Source organism: Saprolegnia diclina, assembly GCF_000281045.1.
Source record: "Saprolegnia diclina VS20 unplaced genomic scaffold supercont1.23, whole genome shotgun sequence".
Lineage (NCBI taxonomy): Eukaryota > Oomycota > Saprolegniomycetes > Saprolegniales > Saprolegniaceae > Saprolegnia > Saprolegnia diclina.
Window position 1 is genome coordinate 577,659 of NW_008246090.1, and position 18,095 is coordinate 595,753.

The 18,095-nt window shown below is 57.8% G+C and overlaps 7 protein-coding genes across 8 annotated transcripts; 6 read left to right on the plus strand and 1 right to left on the minus strand.

The window, feature by feature from the left end:
* Positions 1-571: 571 nt before the first annotated feature.
* Positions 572-4,994, plus strand: SDRG_07983 (the record flags this gene model as incomplete). 2 transcript variants are annotated; one of them, XM_008613847.1, is made up of 19 exons in its annotated part: positions 572-754; positions 802-849; positions 896-946; positions 987-1,124; positions 1,181-1,395; positions 1,444-2,072; positions 2,127-2,157; positions 2,209-2,258; positions 2,310-2,540; positions 2,589-2,697; positions 2,805-3,245; positions 3,299-3,385; positions 3,428-3,570; positions 3,625-3,708; positions 3,764-3,845; positions 3,891-4,009; positions 4,059-4,236; positions 4,285-4,812; positions 4,859-4,994. In XM_008613847.1, coding segments are annotated over 18 exons (2,978 nt in total), but the record flags the coding sequence as incomplete, so codon positions are not given. The 2 variants fall into 2 exon arrangements, with proteins under 2 accessions (XP_008612069.1, XP_008612070.1); XM_008613848.1 differs by having other exon boundaries at positions 572-752.
* Positions 4,995-5,572: 578 nt separating this feature from the next.
* Positions 5,573-7,113, plus strand: SDRG_07984 (hypothetical protein). The gene is made up of 2 exons (XM_008613849.1): positions 5,573-5,768; positions 5,829-7,113. Exons 1-2 carry the CDS (start codon positions 5,619-5,621, stop codon positions 7,059-7,061), a joined length of 1,383 nt encoding a protein of 460 aa, XP_008612071.1. The 5' UTR covers positions 5,573-5,618; the 3' UTR covers positions 7,062-7,113.
* A 372-nt stretch (positions 7,114-7,485) lies between these two features.
* SDRG_07985 (hypothetical protein) lies at positions 7,486-8,542 on the plus strand. The gene is made up of 2 exons (XM_008613850.1): positions 7,486-7,644; positions 7,689-8,542. The coding sequence occupies exons 1-2, from the start codon at positions 7,501-7,503 to the stop codon at positions 8,448-8,450; spliced, it is 906 nt and encodes a 301-aa protein (XP_008612072.1). The 5' UTR covers positions 7,486-7,500; the 3' UTR covers positions 8,451-8,542.
* An 890-nt stretch (positions 8,543-9,432) lies between these two features.
* Positions 9,433-11,209, plus strand: SDRG_07986 (hypothetical protein). The gene is made up of 2 exons (XM_008613851.1): positions 9,433-9,680; positions 9,728-11,209. Exons 1-2 carry the CDS (start codon positions 9,540-9,542, stop codon positions 11,117-11,119), a joined length of 1,533 nt encoding a protein of 510 aa, XP_008612073.1. The 5' UTR covers positions 9,433-9,539; the 3' UTR covers positions 11,120-11,209.
* A 1,504-nt stretch (positions 11,210-12,713) lies between these two features.
* Positions 12,714-13,797, plus strand: SDRG_07987 (hypothetical protein). The gene is made up of 3 exons (XM_008613852.1): positions 12,714-12,976; positions 13,030-13,404; positions 13,455-13,797. Exons 1-3 carry the CDS (start codon positions 12,815-12,817, stop codon positions 13,623-13,625), a joined length of 708 nt encoding a protein of 235 aa, XP_008612074.1. The 5' UTR covers positions 12,714-12,814; the 3' UTR covers positions 13,626-13,797.
* Positions 13,798-14,476: 679 nt separating this feature from the next.
* Positions 14,477-15,838, minus strand: SDRG_07988 (hypothetical protein). Its single transcript, XM_008613853.1, has 4 exons — positions 15,570-15,838; positions 15,226-15,516; positions 14,810-15,181; positions 14,477-14,759 (listed from the first exon to the last, which is right to left on the minus strand). Exons 1-4 carry the CDS (start codon positions 15,720-15,722, stop codon positions 14,610-14,612), a joined length of 966 nt encoding a protein of 321 aa, XP_008612075.1. The 5' UTR covers positions 15,723-15,838; the 3' UTR covers positions 14,477-14,609.
* A 548-nt stretch (positions 15,839-16,386) lies between these two features.
* On the plus strand, positions 16,387-17,505 carry SDRG_07989 (hypothetical protein; the record flags this gene model as incomplete). Its single annotated transcript, XM_008613854.1, has 5 exons — positions 16,387-16,520; positions 16,559-16,840; positions 16,890-17,261; positions 17,311-17,449; positions 17,495-17,505. The coding sequence occupies exons 2-5, from the start codon at positions 16,586-16,588 to the stop codon at positions 17,503-17,505; spliced, it is 777 nt and encodes a 258-aa protein (XP_008612076.1). The 5' UTR covers positions 16,387-16,520; positions 16,559-16,585.
* Between the last annotated feature and the right edge of the window lie 590 nt (positions 17,506-18,095).

An 18,095-nucleotide genomic window follows, 5' to 3' on the forward strand; every position in this document is an offset into this window, starting at 1 on the left:
GATTTATCGAATTCTTCTTTTTGTCGCAGCGCCGCCCCGGATTGGTCAAAACTCGGCAGCCGCACTTACGAGAGCTTCAACTCGGAGATAGCTATTGCTCATATAAGTACGCCATCCGGATACGTTGACCGACCAGGATTCTTGCTGCAACAGCTCGCTGCGCAGCGAGAGGAGCGAGCAACAGCCATTGTCATTAGCAAGTTGTACGACTACGCACCCGCCTGTCGCCTTGCCGCCGACACCCCTATCTGCGGTTCATCGCAATAAGTATAAGTCTTTTTAGCCATAACTTCGTTATAAAACCACGGAAATTGACGGCTTGGAACCCGTCAAGATTTGTCCTTGGTCATCGTAAGACCTTAAGGCTGAGGGTCACGTGGTCATGGCGCCTATTACAGGCGGCGTGGCGTGATGATGCAGGTGACAAGAGCGTCGTCACGCTGCGCCTGTGTCGCGTTGGACCTTGGCGAGAACCGGATATGGATACATCATCCGGATAGGAATCCGTTGTCCGGATAAGGACACTCGTCCGGATACGACGCATACACAGACACGAGTTTGTGATATTGGATGATGACGACGACGACCAAGAAGCCGAGCTGCCCGTGCTGCCACGCGTCCTCGGTGCTGCTCCTCGAGCGCCGGCTGCTCTGGATCTGCGGCGCCTGTGAGCATACGTTTGCTGCGGCGTCGAGCGCGCAGCTCGTCTCGTTCGTCGGCTACACGCGGCCAAAGTTGAAGATCTTCCTCTCGTGTCGGCGAACCGCGCTCCATGGCACATGGCCTCACGCAGACGCGTAGATGGGCACGACCACTACCAGCCCCTCGCCATGGCCATCAAGACGCAGCGTACGCCACACCTTGGTTCCGGGGCGCGGCTAATACCTTTGTCTAGTGCAGGAGCGAGGCCATTACGTCTGGGTCGACCACGAGCAGCTGACGCCAGGTACTTGCGTCCCTCGACTCACCTCTTATCGATCATGCAGGCTGCGACTGGGAAACAGACATATCCAATGGCCTCAACCGCGTGAAAGAGGCCCAGGAGCACGGCCGTGTCTTGCTGCTCATGACGCCGCACGCGCTTCGGCGCCCGGACGGCTATTGCCTCAACGAAATCGCGCGGGGTAGACGCCGCCACACGTTTCGATCGTCGTCTCACCTCCTCGACCTGTGTGCATAGCCATCACGCTGCGTCTGAGCATCTTCCCGATCTTCCTCGCCGCGTGCGAGCCGCCCGCGTCCATTTCGCACCTGCCGTACTTTGACATGCGGTCGGTGGTGCCAACGCGCGACGACGAAGAGTCGCTCGACGCCTGGAACGCGCGCCTCGATACGGTTGTGCACAGCGCCGCGTTCCGTGACAGCGTCACCCGCTGCCTCAGCCTCCTCGAGCTCGTACGTCCTTCTTCGTTGGACGCGACTCGAAACATAGTGTATGCATAGTGCGACAGCATGCTTGCATATCCCATGGCCGCCATTGCCGGCGTCGACAATGTCGGCTTGTGCCTCCCCCAGAGCCTCCCTTCGCCGCCGGTCGCCGCGCTCAAGCCCGAGGCCGGCGCGGCCAACTCGCGCTTTGTGTTTAGCTTTGGCGAGAAGTGCACGGAGCTAGCGCGTCGGCTGTATACCGACTTGACTGCCGCAGGCTTTGCGATCCACGACGTCTCGCTGCAGCCGCTGCGACCGCGCATGGCGGCCGAGCACGAAGACGCGCGTCGCAAGGCGCTCGACTGGGCCCAAGAAGAGAAGAACGGCAAGCTCGTGCTCTTCATTACGCCGGGCAGCGTCGGTCGACCCCACGGCGTCTGCCTCAACGAGATCTCGCTCGCCATGTCCAAGGGCCTTGGGTTCGTGCCGCTCATGCTGCGTCCGTGCGAGATTCCGCTGAGCATTTGCCGCATCCAGTGGCTTGACATGTGCGACGTGTGTGCGGTCCACCGTCACGAGGCGTCAAATGAGATCGCGTGGGGCCTCCATGAAGCCCGGTACAAGACCCGCTACCACCAGCTGCTCTCGGCCCTCGACGGCCAAATCGGCCTTGATCACGACGGCCAGCAAGCGCGGCTGTTTAGGTACCTACTACACATCGTTGGATTGTACGATCGTTGTGGCTCATATGCCGCTAGCTTGCTCTCGCCGTTCTCGTTCCAGTCGCAGGTACGTCGCGCGGATGCTTTGCGGTCTACAGCCTAAACGACACTTGCGTAGATTTCCAAGCTCACGCAGCTCTTTGTCGCACGCGAGTGGGTCCTCGCCAAGTACTTGACTCGCAACTTTCTTCGTAAGTATACTATCCATATGTTGAATAGATACGATGCGTGGGTCCAGACACCGAACGGGAGCCGCATCTTTGTCATGTCGGGTGTCATTGGCTCGGGCAAAAGTGCTATTATGGCCCAAATTATTCAAAACCGCCCGGAAATTGCAGCCTTCCACTTGGCGTCGCACGAAGAAGACCAGACGCAGAGCGCGCGCCGGTGCGTGCTCAGCCTTGTGTACCAGCTCTCGACGCAGCTGCCCGAATATGCCAACGTGATCAAGTACACCTTCGCCACGTCTTTATTCTCCACTATCAAAAATTGACCTAGCTCTCAAGAGCCCCTCGAAGAAATCGTGCCCGTCAAGTCGCTCGTCGACCTCATCCACGCTCTTTTGATTGCACCGCTGAGTGCGATTGCGCACCCCGCGTCGATTCTGGTACGATGCCAATTTTACCAAATTTTTCCAACATTTTCCCACTCGGTTGCACCGAATTTCAACCCTATTTCCAAGAATTTCAAAAATTCGACCATTGATGCTTGTAGGTGCTGCTCATCGATGGCATCGACTGCTTTGAACCGGGCTTTGTCGCCACGCTCACGGCCCACATGGACCTCTGGCCGTCGTGGGTGCGGTTCGTCTTTGGGACACGCGAGGACCCGAGTGTGCTCCAGACGCTCCAGGCGTACATGCCGCCCGCGGTCTCGCTGGACCCATCGCTTCCAGACTCGAAGCTCGACATCAAGGCGTATTTGCATCTCGCGCTGACGCCGCAACTGACGTCCGAGAGCCAAAGCAAGCGCAACGAGATCGTCGACTTCATTGCAGCGCGCTCCGAAGGGCTCTTTCTTTACGCGCGCCACCTCGTGAACGCGATCGCGGTCGGCCAGCTCCAGCTGAACCAGCTCGACGCGTTCCCAACCTCCATGGGCGGCTGCCTTCAGCACTGCTTTGATGCGCAGTTTCCGTCCATCGAGTACTACAAGGTTGTCTTTGATGCAAGGTATGGACGATAATGACGCAGCCGGTATCGACGTAGAAGACGATCCGCCCCGTACTTGAAGTGCTCTGTGCCGCCAACGAGCCGCTGCCGCTGTCGATGTTCCGCTCCATCTTGGCGCTTGCGGTACGCAGACTGTCGCGACATTATTCGTAAGACGCGGGGTAGGTCTACGAGCAGCAAGACATTCTGGCATGGTTTGGGTCGCTCTTTTACATAACCGACAGCGACATCATCAAGCCGTTCCACTCGAGCGTCTTGGATTGGCTGCAGGACGCCAAGTCGGCGGGTCCATATTTCGTCGACGCCGAGTGCGTCATCGTCCGCTCTATCGTGTTAGGATGACAGACCCTCTTTGTGTGCAGGAACGGCCACTACGCGATCGGTGTCTGGTGCTACAACGAGTACCAGCGCAGTGTCAAGACGGGTGTCGATTTCTCCAAACTCGAGTACGACTCGAGATGACAAGTTGTCCATCCTAGTATCGATGATGATGGTATGTAGTTTTGACCTCGAGACAGCGCGGGAAACCGCGACGCGCCGCGCACGCATCTACATTGTGCGCCACGCCCGCCAGCACCTCGAGGTATAGTTCAACGAGGCGAGCATGGCGCACACGACGATCTCGTAGCAACTGATTGACGAGACGCATTTTTTGGCGGCCATGGACATGATGATGTTCTTCAACACGGACGACACGTTCCTTTTGGCCCAACGACTCCTTAGCATCCGCGAAATCGGTCTCCAGAGGTCCGTCCTCGTCGTCGCGACTCGTATCGGGTCACGTACCGTCGTCTAGCTTCTTCCACGGCAAGATCTCGCGCGACCAAGCCCAAGCGCTCCTCAAGCGCAACGCGCAGCCCGGCGCGTTCTTGATCCGGTACAGCTCGGCCCAGAAGGCGTACTGCGTCTCGTTTGTGCCGGCGCGCATGACGCCGGGTGTGTACCAGCACAACCTCATCTACCATCTCAACTCAGTACCTATTTCGCTCGTTGACAACACTGTAGCTCACCGAATGGGATAGGGCGCGTACTCGCTCGCACCACCGCACGAAGTACATGCGACGACCGAGATCTTCTCGGACCTCGTGAGCTTCGTCGAGGCATTCCAGCGCCGTGGTATCCTCAAGGCACCGATTCGCTGCGTTGGCACGATCAACCGGTCGATTTCCAAGTCGGCTTGAGGAAGGTGACGTGGCGGCCTCTCGTGCCAGATCCCGGCCGAAACGCTTCCTTTTGTAACCGCCGAGAGGGTAGTATCGTGTAGACCGTAGTAAAACGCTCATCGACTCAGTTCTGATGTTTGCGAGGAGATGGCGCCACGTCATTGAACGCCCAAGCCATACGAGCTCGAGTGTGCGATCTCTGTGCATGCGAGACTGCCCGAGCGCCCATGACCCGCCACCACGAAGCTCAAGGACTGAGTGCCCTTGCTGGGCTGCGGCTGCTACGATCAATGATGCATCGGCTTGAACTTGGACGATGCATACCACTTTGAAAGACCGAAACTACACTACAGTATGCTACCAAACCACAACCGCGGTTGCTACAGTGTACCATGCAACTCAACGGCCACCGTCTTGACGTCCTATACTATAGCTCGCATGCCGCCAACGACGACGACGACAACGGAAACTCGATCGCACGCTCTGCAGCAACCGCCTTTGGTTGTTGACGCGGTTAGATACGAGTATAATTTACACTACATTTCGTAGTAGCCACGGCCTACCTCTAGTACATCTACGAGACGCGAGAACAAAGACACGAGGTCACAACCGACGCAGAAAGGGCAAATGACGCGTCGCGCTGTGCGCACTGTAACACTGCGCCTGGTGGCGCTGCGGAAAGCTCCCAACAAGGAGCTCATGGTACGTAACGAGCGAGAGACGACCACGCGACCGAGTCAATATCATGTATCGTGTCCCAACGGCAAATATAACAATTGAACGACGAGACCAACAAAACGACTTGTGCGTCACAATGCATAGCGCGCTGTACACTGTACACCCACGTGTAACTTGTGCTCTGCCTACGGTAGCGAAGCTGATGTCGCCGCGACAAGAGTGGCATAGCGTAGCGACACCACGGTGGCGTCGTGTCTGTTGGCGGCCCCGGCGACGCCACTGACGCCGTTGCTGCTAGCCTAGCCTAGGCATCTAGTCCATGCCCTCGAACGCAGCCATGGCGCCAGCTGGGCACCTCCACGGCGCCTGGCGAGCCAGTCGGCAATCATCTGATCCCGTCGGCGCGTATCCGGATGCTTCGTATTGACCAATCGGCGGGCCGCATGGCCTGTAACTCGCTGGTTTTTATGCGCTGGGTGTGACGCCACTCCATTCTGCTCCTTGGCACAAGCGTGATGGACCCGATGCTGCTCTCGTCGGCGAAGGAGGCGCCGATTTACGTGAGCGGCCTCACGGAGCGCCGATTCTGGAAGCGCGACGATGTCGCCTGCTACGTGTGTCAGAAGTACTTCAACAAGTACCGGCGAAAGCACAACTGCCGCGTGGTAACACCGACTTTGCTGTTTGTCGTATCCATGGCTCATGATGCGCGTCGACGAATGTAGTGCGGCGAGCTCGTCTGCGACTCGTGTACCGAGCACCAGCAGCTCGTAGTCGTGCGCGGGCGCGGCGTCACGAACACGCGCGTTTGCTATGCATGCGTCATCCTGGCGACCGACGACGACGAGACGCCGGCTGCCACCTTTGGCGCCATGAGCCCCGACCGCCCATCGTTTGACCTGCCGTCGCGCCACCACACGGCGTCGTCGCCAGCGCTTCGGGACAGGGCCCCACCGCCGCCGCTCGCGTCCTCGACGGTCTCGTCGTCGGGCGCCCCGCCGCCCGAGTGGGGTTACCCGTGGCCGTCCCCGCCCACCGTACCGGACGAAGCGCAGCGGCTACGCGAGCTGTACAAGCTCAACATTCTCGACTCGCCGCCCGATGACACGTGCGACATCATGTGCGAGACAGCAGCCCAAGCGCTCGAGACGTCGGTCGCTGCGATTAGCTTTATCGACGCCGACCGGCAGTGGTTCAAAGCGCGCCTTGGGCTCCTCCAAACGTTCATTGCGCGCCACGTGAGTCTCTGTGCGCCATTGCTCGTCACCAAGACGTCGGTCGCGATCCCCGATTTGCAGTTTGATGCGCATTTTCAGCACAACCCGCTCGTGACCGGGGCGGCAGCGATCCGCTTCTACGCCGCCGCGCCCGTCCTCGTCAAAGGCCACGTGGTGGGCACAGTCTTTGTGTTTGACCAGTACCCGCGGTCGCCCGGGGCGTGCGACCGGGCGCGCGAGACCCTCGAAAACGTCGCGACGTCGGTCGAACTGTACCTTGAAGATTGTCAACTCTCGATGGAACAGAGCCGCCCGACCGACCGGCGGCGGTCTGTCACCTTTGGCCCGTCCCCGACATTGGAGCAGCGTCCGTCGACGGCCATGCTCGAAGACAACGCGAGCGACGATGGCATTCACATGCGTGCACCGTCGACGACGATCCTCGAGTCGGACACGTCACCGCACCGGCCGCGGCGTGCCGACCGGACCTTCGACTCGATCGATACGACGGCGCTCGCTGACATGAGCGAAGGCACGTCGTTTCCAACGACCGACGTCTTGCCGCAGCTCCGTCTCGACGACGATAACGACGAAGAGGAAAAGCAGAGCGACGAGGTCCAGACCGAGTCACGCCGGGGCGTCCTGGAAGCGCTCGAGAGCGGCGAAGTGTCATTGCGGCTTCTCGATCTGCTCACAATTAGCGCGCGCACGCAGCAGCAAGTGGCCACCATGGCGCCGTAGCCCACGTCCTATTTATTACCGTTAGTCCAAGCTCTTGATGTTGTGGTGCACACCGTGTTGCAACAACGTAGCAGGTAGTAGGTGTTTAGGAAGCAGACGTCAAAGGACTCGGACTGCGGTCGAGTGGCCACACTGCGGCCAACAAAGCATCTACTAGTATCTACTAAGCTTAGTACGGAACGATACAACGAGACTCTACCACCGAGTACCATCGGACGGCGCTGCCTCCCCACGGCACCTCCTCTCGCTTGATGACGATGCGTCGGCGCTGCAGCCCTGCACTAACGTTAATAAGCTGTCTGGCCTGCAGCCAAAGCTTCGAGCGACTTGTCGTCGTCGTCGTCGTCGTTGCCTACACTGTACAACAGCCGCGGACGCACCATCTGTCTGGGCTGGAAAACGCTGGGAAATGCAAAGTGAGATTCTTGCATTTCCAAGCATGGTGCCGGCAACGCAAGGAAAGAAGCCGCCGCTCCTCGTGCACGCGTCACGTATTCACCACGACTGGATGCGCCATGCGTCCGAGTGCATCATCTGCAGCAAGCCCTTCTCGCTCCTTCGGCGGCGTCACCACTGCCATATCGTACGCGCCGTTCTTTCTTGTCCGGTCACTCGCATTCTCTGTAGTGCGGTGGCATTGTCTGCCGAAGCTGCAGCGAGCACGAGACGCTCATCGTCCTGCCCGTCATGCAGGTGCTGCACAGCGTGCGCGTCTGCGTCGTGTGCCTCGACCAGTGTGACACGAACGGCGCGCCGGGCGAGTACGTGCCACGGCACAAGCCCGAGGCAGCGTGGAGCAATGCGTGGCCCGAGCCGCCGACGCCGCCCGACGAGCCCGCGCGTCTGCAATTCCTTGATCAGATTGCGCAGCATTTTAGTGCGTGGCATGAGTTTGACCGTGTCTGCGAGATGACGTCGTCGCTGCTCAAGACGCCGGTGATGGCCATTAGCATCATTGATGCAACGCACCAGCACTTTGCCGCGCGCATGGGGCTTGTCCAAGCCGACATTTCCCGCCACGTGAGTCTCTGCGCCCACGTTCTGTGCTCAAAGGCACCGACTGCCGTCCCCGATTTGACACAAAGTGCGCTCTATCGACGAAATCCCATGGTCGCCGGTCCCGCCAACGTTCGGTTCTACGCGTCCGTGCCGCTTTTGTCACCGCCCAATGCCCTTGTCCTTGGGACCGTCTTTGTCATGGACACGACGCCGCGGACTTTGTCAGAGTGCGAGGAGGCGCTGCGGCTGCTCGCCCAAGTGGCGCACGCTGTCATGCTGCGGATCGAGAGCGATGAGGTCGCGACCGCCGGGCGACTCCAAGCGATCGAGGACATGATGACGCGGACGCGCCAACAAGTCGACCACATGACCACGATGAGCCAGCGTTAGCATCTCGCGCTAATACCACTAGTATCGTCCGACGAGATGATGTATCGCCTTCGTGCATGCGCTGACGTTAATGCATGCGTTGCATACTTGGAGGCGGTGCTGGTCACCGGGTAAATGCACCCATGCTGTGGGCGCAAGGTCCTGAGCTTGCGGCGACGTTCCGACGTGCAATGGCCGAACGCATCACGTAGCTGCGATGGTTGCTGGCCTGCTGCGATGGCGGCACCTTGGTGTTGTTGCTTTGCATGCGTTGCTCACGCCGCCGACTGGCACTTGGATGGATCGCAGCCACTGCATTTGAACCGTGCGGCTCCCTCAACAATGGAGCCGGTCCTTGCGAATCGGTGGTCGTTCTCGTTCTGCTGGCACCACCACCTCGTAACCACCACCTTTGACGTCGCTGAACTTTCCCAGTATCATTCTCTCGGATGTCGATGACGACGCGGCGTGATGTACAATGCGCCACGGTGTCGTGTCCAAAGCTACCCAACACCGAGTATTGTGAGTGCTTACGCATCCACTGTCGTATCGTCGTCGTCGTCTGTCCTATCTCGACGACGCGCTCGTTCGATCGAATACTTCAGGAGCGATCACGGCATCGCATTATTGCATTTCACCATGTGCCAAGCCCTCGCCGAGTACTGGAAGGGTACTCTGAGCATATACGCTTCTGGCGAGTGGCGACAGCGCGCTGACTGAACCTTCTGCAAGGCAAAAGCTGTCGCCAGGGCTTCTTCTCGGGTACTTTGCTGCGCAACAACCCATTTTTCCGACCCCATGGTGCTGTCGCAACAGCCTTCAAGAATCCTGCTTGGGTGTGTTGCAAAAACCCAGCATCGCGCTCGTTTCTATGGGGCCGCCACGCGGATCTAACAGTTAGACTGTCGACCGAACGGCAACCTCGGTGTCGCATGGCGTTATAATTTGGTTATAACCATTGGAAAGGGCCATCTGGGTGATGGGTCGCGAACTGGCGCGTGGGCTTGTGGTCGCGACACCAGCGGATTTATACCCGCCACCAAGCGCGTGGCAGGTGACGGCTTGTCATTCACTTACTTGCCGCGTTCCGCGCACTAGCGTATTTATTCCATGCCGCTCAAGACTGGCCACCCGATCTTTGTGGAGCAGCTCCGGCCCCAGTACACGTGGGTGCCCAACGCGACGCGCAGTGTCTGCTACCTCTGCAAGCGCCGCTTTGGCCTCTTTCGCCACAAGAAGAACTGCCGTGTCGTACGTCATGACGCGTTATAACTTGTGTGCTCATCGTTTCGCTCTAGTGTGGTGAAGTTGTCTGCAGCAGCTGCACACAAAAGAAGCAGTCGGTCATTCTGGACGTGACGGGCTTTACCAAAACCCGCGTCTGCTTTGCGTGCATCGTGGCGTGCACGCTGCCACCGGCCGGCTCGAGCATCGCCGACCGCCACCAAGTGCACCCGATGGACACTAACCAACACGACTGTGTCCCGCGCGGGTCGCTCATCCGGACGTCGTCGCACGGGAAGCACCGCCAGTTGCACCACGCGCTTGTCCCGCACCCGGCGCACGGCCCGACGATCCGCGCCGAGAACGGAGCGATTTTGCGCCAGAGCTACATCCACTTGACGCCAAAAGCGTGGGATTACGAGCATTTTGGCAACAACTTTGTCGATACGGCGCGCAAAACCGAGACGCGACCGACCTCGATCCGGTACTCGGACATTCTCGGGAAGGGCAAGGGCCCGATCAAGCTCCTCGAGAGCGAGAAGGGGTCGCCGACCTCGGACGAGACGCGCAACACGCTCGTGCTGCAGCCGGCGCTGCCGCAGCCGCTGCTCGTGGCCGACACCAAGGCGACTGGGAGCTCGCCGCCGACCACGCCGCACTCGATGGTGCTCCACCTCCAGCACGACATGACGTACGGGTACCCGCTGGATTTTGACTGGGATTTCGCGTGGCCCAAGCCGCCGACGGTCGCGTTTGAGAAGCAGCGCCTCGACGAGCTCTTCAACTTTGACATTCTTGATGGCAAGCAAGAAGATGTGCTCGACATCATTTGCGACCTCGCCGCGCAGCGTCTCGAGGCGCCGTTGGCGGCCGTGAGCTTTATCGACCACGACCACCAATACTTCAAGGCCTCGACCGGCTGGCGCATTGCCGACGTGCCGCGCAACCAAGCGTTCTGCGCCCACGTGCTCCGCATCAAGGCGCCGTTGGCGGTCAACGACACGCGCCTCGACGCGCGCTTTGACCAGAACCCGCTCGTGACGGGGCCCCACGCCGTGCGCTCGTACCTCTCGGCGCCGATTCTGTCGCCGGTCTCGCACCTCGTGCTCGGCACGGTCTTTATCATGGACACGAAAGCGCGGACGTTCTCGAGTGCGCAGATCGACACGATCGAGCGCTTGGCGGTCGCGGCCGCAAGCCACATTGACTCGCACAAGTACCACAGCAAGATGACGACGGTGGCGGCACCCGTGGTGGGCGCCACCGACAAGCCGACGGTCGCCGAGGCCAAAGCGGCGGCTACGATCGAAGTACCGACCGAGACAGCGACGACGGCAGCCAAGGACAAGGGCATGGCGGTGATGCTCCAAGGTCTCTTGCAAAAGACGACGCAGACGCAGCAAGAAGTCGCGACCCGCGGCAGCGCCATGTCGCACACGTCGTCGGAAGCCTTTGAAGTCGACTAAATACAGGCACCTCATAGGGTTAGGGTAGAAGACACCAAGGATCGTTCGGTTCTTATATTGTACAAATAGACAACTATATATACTAGCACATGTTGTGGAATAGTAGATTCGCCTCTAGCAGATAGATATATGGTCCGACCTTGAGCGACATACTTGCGTCGGTGCATGCGACAGAGCGATGCCCGCCATGAGGCGCAAGGACTAGGCGAGAGGTGCGCTCGAGAGGTCCGGAGAGGACAGGGCGATACGCAGAAAAGGTGACCTTGCTATGCTTTTGCGGACCAAGTCTGGACAACACCTTGAAGGAACCCATCGCGGGCCATAGCTTGATACAAGAACTTATGCAGTATTTAAATATATATTAACGTGTTTCGCGTTATCTTCATAATCACACAAAGGCTTCGCATACTAGCAATCTCCTTGCAGCCTTTATGAACCGGAACTTGCAGGGACACGTGGCAAAATCGTTCATGTCCTCTCGCTCGTCACTCGAGCGCATTTAGCGTGGCTTCCATACGTCGAACGGCTTCGGCGAGCTTCGCAATCTGCAAATTGTCGTGTTCTACGATTGGGACGACCGTGAGTCGGAGGGGACTTTCGATCGGGCGGTTGAGAAGGTCCTGGAGCAGCGCGTCCATCGTGCCCTCCTTGGTGGTATGGGTTCGATCCTTGGGGGCGGCCATTAGATCCTCGGTACGCTTGGTGCCCCCGCGTGTAGTCTTGCAAATCGACAGTGGGGTTGTGTCCTTTGTATTGACGTCGCTCCTCGTTTCCATCTCGCAGGTACGTGGCGACTTGACAACTATGCAAGCGACCCAAGGTTATTCTTGGTGATTACCAAAAGTTGAGACATGTGTGTGCAAAGTAGCTTCGTTTTGATCGGCTAAATTATGGGAAGAAACGTAGTCGAATGGGCTAAACCTCGTAGCGAGCGATCGCATCATTCCTTGACGCGTGCAACTCGATAGAAGCACGTTTCTAGACACGCGATTTCACATGACGGGGCAACATGGGAGCTCAACACGGGGAGACTGTTGTTGCTGCCGTCCATGACGAGTGCATCCGAGTCGAAAGGCGAACATACCTGCATCGACGACTGCGGACTTGAGAACTTGACATTGCCAGGAAGATCCTGTTCAGGCCGTGGTTTACCAAAGCTCCCACTGTGAGTTGTCTTTACTACATGGTCGAGCGACAGGAAGAAGATCGAAACTGCGTGTCTGTTGCACCCAAATCTTGTCCATGAACTCGTTGTTGCTGTTTTTTCTTCCTACCTCGCTTACCACCGGCGTGCATCGTAGCGAGCGTCAACAGACTGCGTAGCTCGTTAGTGTCGAGCGCGACGACTGGAATGATCCATGGACAGAGTACCCTTGTGTTGCTGGGGAAGAAACATGTCGTGCTCTGTCTGATATCATCCCACAAAGGAATCAGCAAACACCATTTTGAAGGAATGTTGCTCGTTGGTGCTGGGGCAAAGTCCAAAACCGCTGAGCTCACTCAGATGGCCCCGAAGTTTAGCCTATCAAATGACGATTTTCCGTGATTGACTTCCTTCTGGCCAATCAGAGTGAGCTCAGCGGTTTGGGGCCGAGAAACTGAGTAGGTTTGGAATTTTGTGCGGCTCGTTCAGGATGGAAATGGCCATCGCTCTCAACACTTGAATTTCAAAAATCCACCGCCGACGACACGACCATGCCAGAGACCAGTTCCCACCACCGCAGTGGGGCGACCACTGGTCGCGAGCAACGATCGATTCGTGCAGACTTGGTCGTGGCACCACGCGCGTTCAGCACCGACTGCGCACGCTGCTGTCGCCCATTTCACTCCGCCGGCGCAGCCCACGCGTGTGCGACGGTACCGTCAGCCTTTCCTTGTTTCAATGAGCGCGTGTTTATGGCTGCGGTTAGTGCGGCGACCACTACTGCGCCGACTGCTTGCGGAAGCACGCCGCACTGAGCCCTGACGGCGCCTTATCCTACGACGTGCGCATCTGCTCGACGTGCGCCTCGATTGCGATTGCAGACCGCGGCAGCTACGACCAGTGCAAGGTGCTGCAGCCGCAGATCCGTGCGCTCTTTCACGCCCCCGACTTTCCGTCGAATACAACGTCGTTGGACTGCAACAGCGTCTTGTACATAGCACTCGACCTCGACACAAAAGGCATTCTCTGCGAGACCGGCCTCGCGACAGAGGACGCGTTGGTGTCCCTCTACGAACGCAACTTGTGTGGGTCGTGCGGCAGCTGGGGCCGCTTTCTGCTGCCAAAGCGCCACTGCGCTATGGTACGTTGGGTGTTGTTAGCTCCATGCGTGTGACGCTGACATTCTGGTAGTGTGGGGACGTGTTTTGTGCGCGGTGTCTGCTCTCCAAGCTCGCAGCGACGTCGCCGACACTGAGCATGGTACATGTCGTCCCCCAGTGCTTCAAGTGCAACGCCAAGCAAAGCTTTGGGCCCAACCCATGGCTTCAAGCCGCTGACTCCTCTCGTATCGCCGATCCCTAGTATGGTCCAAAGGTCGATAACCCGTTTGTGAAAATCGCAGCTCCAACAACGCTCATTCGAATATCTCGACTCTGTATTGTGTTTTGCCGTTGGATCCAACCCGACCCCCTGGGCAGTGAAACTGACTTTATTCACAGTCATGTAAGTTCCACATCACCGAATACATTCTCTGCCAGATCACACTTGGGTCAAAAATCATTTTGACCGATCGAACGTGCACAGTGATCAAGTTGCTGCACGAGGAAATGGACACCAAGCGCGACGCAAACACCGAGAGCGCACTACGTCCGTCGACTCCCGAGGCAGCGATGGAGCCGAGCCCTGTTCGTCCACAAGCGCCGGACCCGGGGGCGATGCTCATGGACTTTAGTATTCGCATCCAACAAGTTCATGGCCCCATGACAGCGGACATGTTCCAAGCGCTCCAAAACCATGCTGAACAAATGGATAAGCTTGCGGAAATCGTCCGGCGCATGGAGGACAAGCTGAATACTGTCGCGCACGAGGGTGCAGAGAGGCAGTAAAAGCTTCCTCTAATGTCATTTACTGCGATAGCACCGTCAACGTTATTGGGTTCGGCCGATTTAGCGTCAATGTTTTGCAGAGAGCTCGGTGATTCGAGCTGCTTGTCGTTCAAAGGGAGGGGTGTCGCTCGTGTGGAATGTGTTTTGCGCGCACTGCTTGCTGGCCAAGCCATGGCAACACTCTCGACGCCTGGCACGGCGTGTGCTGTCTCTGCGGACTCCAAATCTTAGCAGACGCAGTGGTTAAAGCCTTCCCATGGCTTTCCGGTACCTCCAGCGATCGGACCCTACGCCTGACGCACAATACATCCGTTTTCACGGGAGCACTTGCGAAAAGCACAGTATATACACTTCGGTTTTAGCTCGTATCGGCGCTAGGTTGAGCCGGTCCACAACCTCGTCGACGTAAATGTACTCGCGTCTCGACATACGACGACTCGTTTCAAGCGCATCACTTGGGTTAAGTCGATGTGGACAACCACGGGTTCTCGCCAGTGATTTGCTTGGCGTGGCACTCAAAGCACTGCGCTACCGTGCGCATGTGCTCGCGCGGCGTCGCTCCCGCCGCAAACACAGTGTCGAGACACAAAACGCAAAAGAGCTCGCCGCACTACAGTAGCATTTCACAAGAATGTCTCGCATGCAGACAACGTGTCGTACCATGGCGCAATGGCGCTTGCAGAGCCCGAAGCGGACGCGGCTCTTGCAGTCAAAGCACGCGGATCGCTGTCCTGGCGGCACGAGTGTCACGGTTGATGCTAAATTGCGCTCGGGCAGCACGCGTTTTGTATCGCGGATGAGCGCTTCGTAGAGGGTCCCGTCCTTCGCAAGCTGCTGCGTGTTGGCAGGAAAGGTGGGCGACGTCACCAGAGTGCGAATCTGGGCCTGAAGTGTTTTGCACGACGCATAACTCTTATCAACGTGCGCGATCGCCGCACACGTCGTGCACGTTTCAATCTCGATGGACGTCGTAGCGTCTGGCCACAGCGCGAGTCCATTCGACGTACACCGTTCGCAGTAGGCCAGACCACACTAGCTCATATACGATGGGCAACAATACGACAAGTTGGACGTACCGTAGCACACCAGTGACGGCGACGCAGGAGCGTAAAGCTCCTAGCACACCCCGCACACGTCGTGTCGCGGGGAGCGCTCGCATCCGGGGGCACGAGGTCCTCTGGACGCGCAAACACTTTGGGGCCGGAGAGCACGAGGTGCGCGGGGAGCGCCATGGACTCGATCTCGGCGATATGAGGTCCTTGAAGTCGTTCATGGCTCTGAAAGCATAGTGAGCAGACCGACACCTTGTCGTCGCGGCCTGTCACTGGAACGAGAAAGGTGCACGCAAGACACATTGCGTCACCACACTACATTGCAGTTGAGATGAGGTTGCGATACAACTCGCTTGTAGACACCGTACGAGGCGGCAGTTGGTGCTGCTCAAGCGTTCTGGCAGCCCGACAGGCTGCCTGCAGACGACGCATGCTTTCGTTGATACAAGTGTGCACACCGACGCGTCGAGAAGGTCCGAGGCAAGCAGCTCATACCGGTAAGGACCCCGTGGTGTTGCCATTGAATGCGTCGTTTCCAAGCAATGTGACCAAGCTGGAAGTGAAAGCTGTATGAGAATGCTTGGCGCCAAAACAGTGTAGTAACGGTACTGCTCTCAGTGTTACCAACGCTCCGAATGGAGTGCGGTGAAATTGAGGCATTAGAATTCAGTCGCGCAGCAAAGACACTGGGCTGCGCATGAGAACCCACCATCGATCGACAGCGCTTGTCGATACCTGCCGAGTCTCTTGAGTACTAGTACTGCAACGTCGTTGCTCTGGGGCTATGTCGGAATGTGTTCAACGAGGCGAGTACAACGAGGACACAGGGGAAGGGTTACTTTCTACGAACACTCCAAACTTCCGAGCAATGAGGGTTGTTTCCGCACGTCGATCAAATTTCTGCGTCGTTCGGTTCAAGATGTGTACCGTGCTAATGTATGGGCTTGTGAATGTAGTACATTCCGAGAATTCAGCGGCTGTGCAGCACGCAACAGCTCATCCAAGTTGTCGTTGAATGATGTCTGCAACGGTGTCGTCGGCTGTAGCAACAGTGACGTGTGCGCTCATCGAACACTTGAGCTCGTCGAGTTGTCGACAGGTACACTACTGAACGTCACTGCAGCAGCACGGAACACTGCGCCTTTGTGGTCGCACTCCATTCCCTATTGTTGGTGCTCTCCATCATGACAACGCCATTTGAGTTGGCGCCAAGCGATCTTTTGGGTCCTGCCGAGTTTACAACTCGAAAGACTCAGTCGGCGTGCGTCGTGTGTTTGTTCCCGTTTGGCTTTCTATCGGGTGACATCAACTGCCTCCTCGTAAGTCTATCTATCTATCTATCTATCTATCTATATAGTGCGGTGCCCTAGCTTGCGAACGGTGCATGCAGCCCATAGCGGTCGCTGGCCAAGGCGACTCGGTCCCTGTTTGTAATACGTGTTTTCACTACCACGAAAAGCTCTTTGGCAAGTTCATTGAGGGGTCAAAGCCGGATCGTGTCGGGCGGAAGTGGCCCACCAACAAATATTTTGCACGGCCAGAGGATCTTGTGCGCCGAGACAAGAACGCGCCCCGAGACAAGTGTACCCTATGTGCCCGATCGTTTTCGGTCTTTCGCCACCGCCACACGTGTGCGACGGTAGACTACCGTACCCGTGCGCAATGCCTTCTATTGTCTATATGCATAGTGTGGGCTCGTGCATTGCTCGCAATGCACCGTGTCGGGGCTTGCCTTGTACCCCGGCGCCGCAACGTCCGTGGCCATTCCGATCTGCGATACGTGCTCGTGCATTTCGATCATTGAGAAGAGCTATGCGAACTGCAAGACGCTTCGCGCCGAGCTGCACACGCTCGTGGCTGCCCCCGATTTTCCTGCCAACACGTTGGGCCTCGACCGCGACGGCGCGTTGTTCCGGGCTCTGAGCATGGCAACGAATGGAACGCTCGCCGAGCACACGTTTGCTGCACCGGACAAAATTGTGCCACTTCGAAAGCGATCGGCGTGCAGTCATTGCGGCAGCCGCGTCTCGTACTACATGCGCAACCACAACTGTGTGTCGGTACGATGGCGCGTGATCGAGAGTGTGCTAACCTTTCGTGGGACAATAGTGCGGCGAGGTCTTTTGCTTTCTGTGCGTGCTGACCAAGGTCGCGGGGACCACGACGCCGCTTGGCCCCTTGCACGCCGTGCCACAGTGCTTTACGTGTCACGCAGGGCAATGCTTTGGCGAGAACCCATGGTTACCACGTACCTCGTACGAAGACCGTATGAAACAGCTCTATACGTCTCTAGGAATCCAATAAAATGGACGTTGTTACTCGTCTTGTTGTGCAATTCTCGCCCACACCCGCGGCGATGGAGAGGTGCTTCAAGTTGAGGCGCGTGGTCTCGTCTAAAAGCCCTCAAATAAGTGAAAATAGGACATATCCTAAATCACTGCCCAGCCCGATACCCAGCCTTGCAGGGTGCCGGGCACGCCATCGCTAGGAGTACACAGACAAGTGCGCTCAGAAAGCAGCACTGATGTCGTACGCAACCATAGGTTCAATACGAAATGCAACACGTATACTATATTTTAGGTCGGCGCCCTCATCGACGGGCATACCCTATACCTCACACAAGACGACCGCATATGGCAGCGATCTAAAAACGACCTGTGCCGCCGCAATGCCCCTCCTTCCTCTCGCGTATCTCTGATCCTAGGCTGACGACTGTGCACGCGACTGCAAAGAGGGGACGCATGCTGGCCTCACGTTGGTCTCAGCGCCGCCAAAGTGTGTAATCGCCACGGCGCAGTAACGTGATGATGGGAGGAACGACCGCATGAAATTGCCGTCCTGTGGGTACGCTGTCTGCATCTGGAGGTATAACACTGCCATAACACTTGCGTCAT

Coding starts and splice junctions, on each gene's coding strand:
- SDRG_07985 (XM_008613850.1), top strand. CDS start 7,501: ATGGTGCCGGCAACGCAAGGAAAGAAGCCGCCGCTCCTCGTGCACGCG. Junction 7,645..7,688: donor GGCGTCACCACTGCCATATC/GTACGCGCCGTT, acceptor CATTCTCTGTAG/TGCGGTGGCATTGTCTGCCG.
- SDRG_07984 (XM_008613849.1), top strand. CDS start 5,619: ATGGACCCGATGCTGCTCTCGTCGGCGAAGGAGGCGCCGATTTACGTG. Junction 5,769..5,828: donor GAAAGCACAACTGCCGCGTG/GTAACACCGACT, acceptor CGACGAATGTAG/TGCGGCGAGCTCGTCTGCGA.
- SDRG_07986 (XM_008613851.1), top strand. CDS start 9,540: ATGCCGCTCAAGACTGGCCACCCGATCTTTGTGGAGCAGCTCCGGCCC. Junction 9,681..9,727: donor ACAAGAAGAACTGCCGTGTC/GTACGTCATGAC, acceptor GTTTCGCTCTAG/TGTGGTGAAGTTGTCTGCAG.
- SDRG_07988 (XM_008613853.1), bottom strand. CDS start 15,722: ATGGCAACACCACGGGGTCCTTACCGGTATGAGCTGCTTGCCTCGGAC. Junction 15,182..15,225: donor GCCGTCACTGGTGTGCTACG/GTACGTCCAACT, acceptor TATATGAGCTAG/TGTGGTCTGGCCTACTGCGA. Junction 14,760..14,809: donor GCAAGCGCCATTGCGCCATG/GTACGACACGTT, acceptor ATGCTACTGTAG/TGCGGCGAGCTCTTTTGCGT.
- SDRG_07987 (XM_008613852.1), top strand. CDS start 12,815: ATGCCAGAGACCAGTTCCCACCACCGCAGTGGGGCGACCACTGGTCGC. Junction 12,977..13,029: donor CAGCCCACGCGTGTGCGACG/GTACCGTCAGCC, acceptor GGCTGCGGTTAG/TGCGGCGACCACTACTGCGC. Junction 13,405..13,454: donor CAAAGCGCCACTGCGCTATG/GTACGTTGGGTG, acceptor ACATTCTGGTAG/TGTGGGGACGTGTTTTGTGC.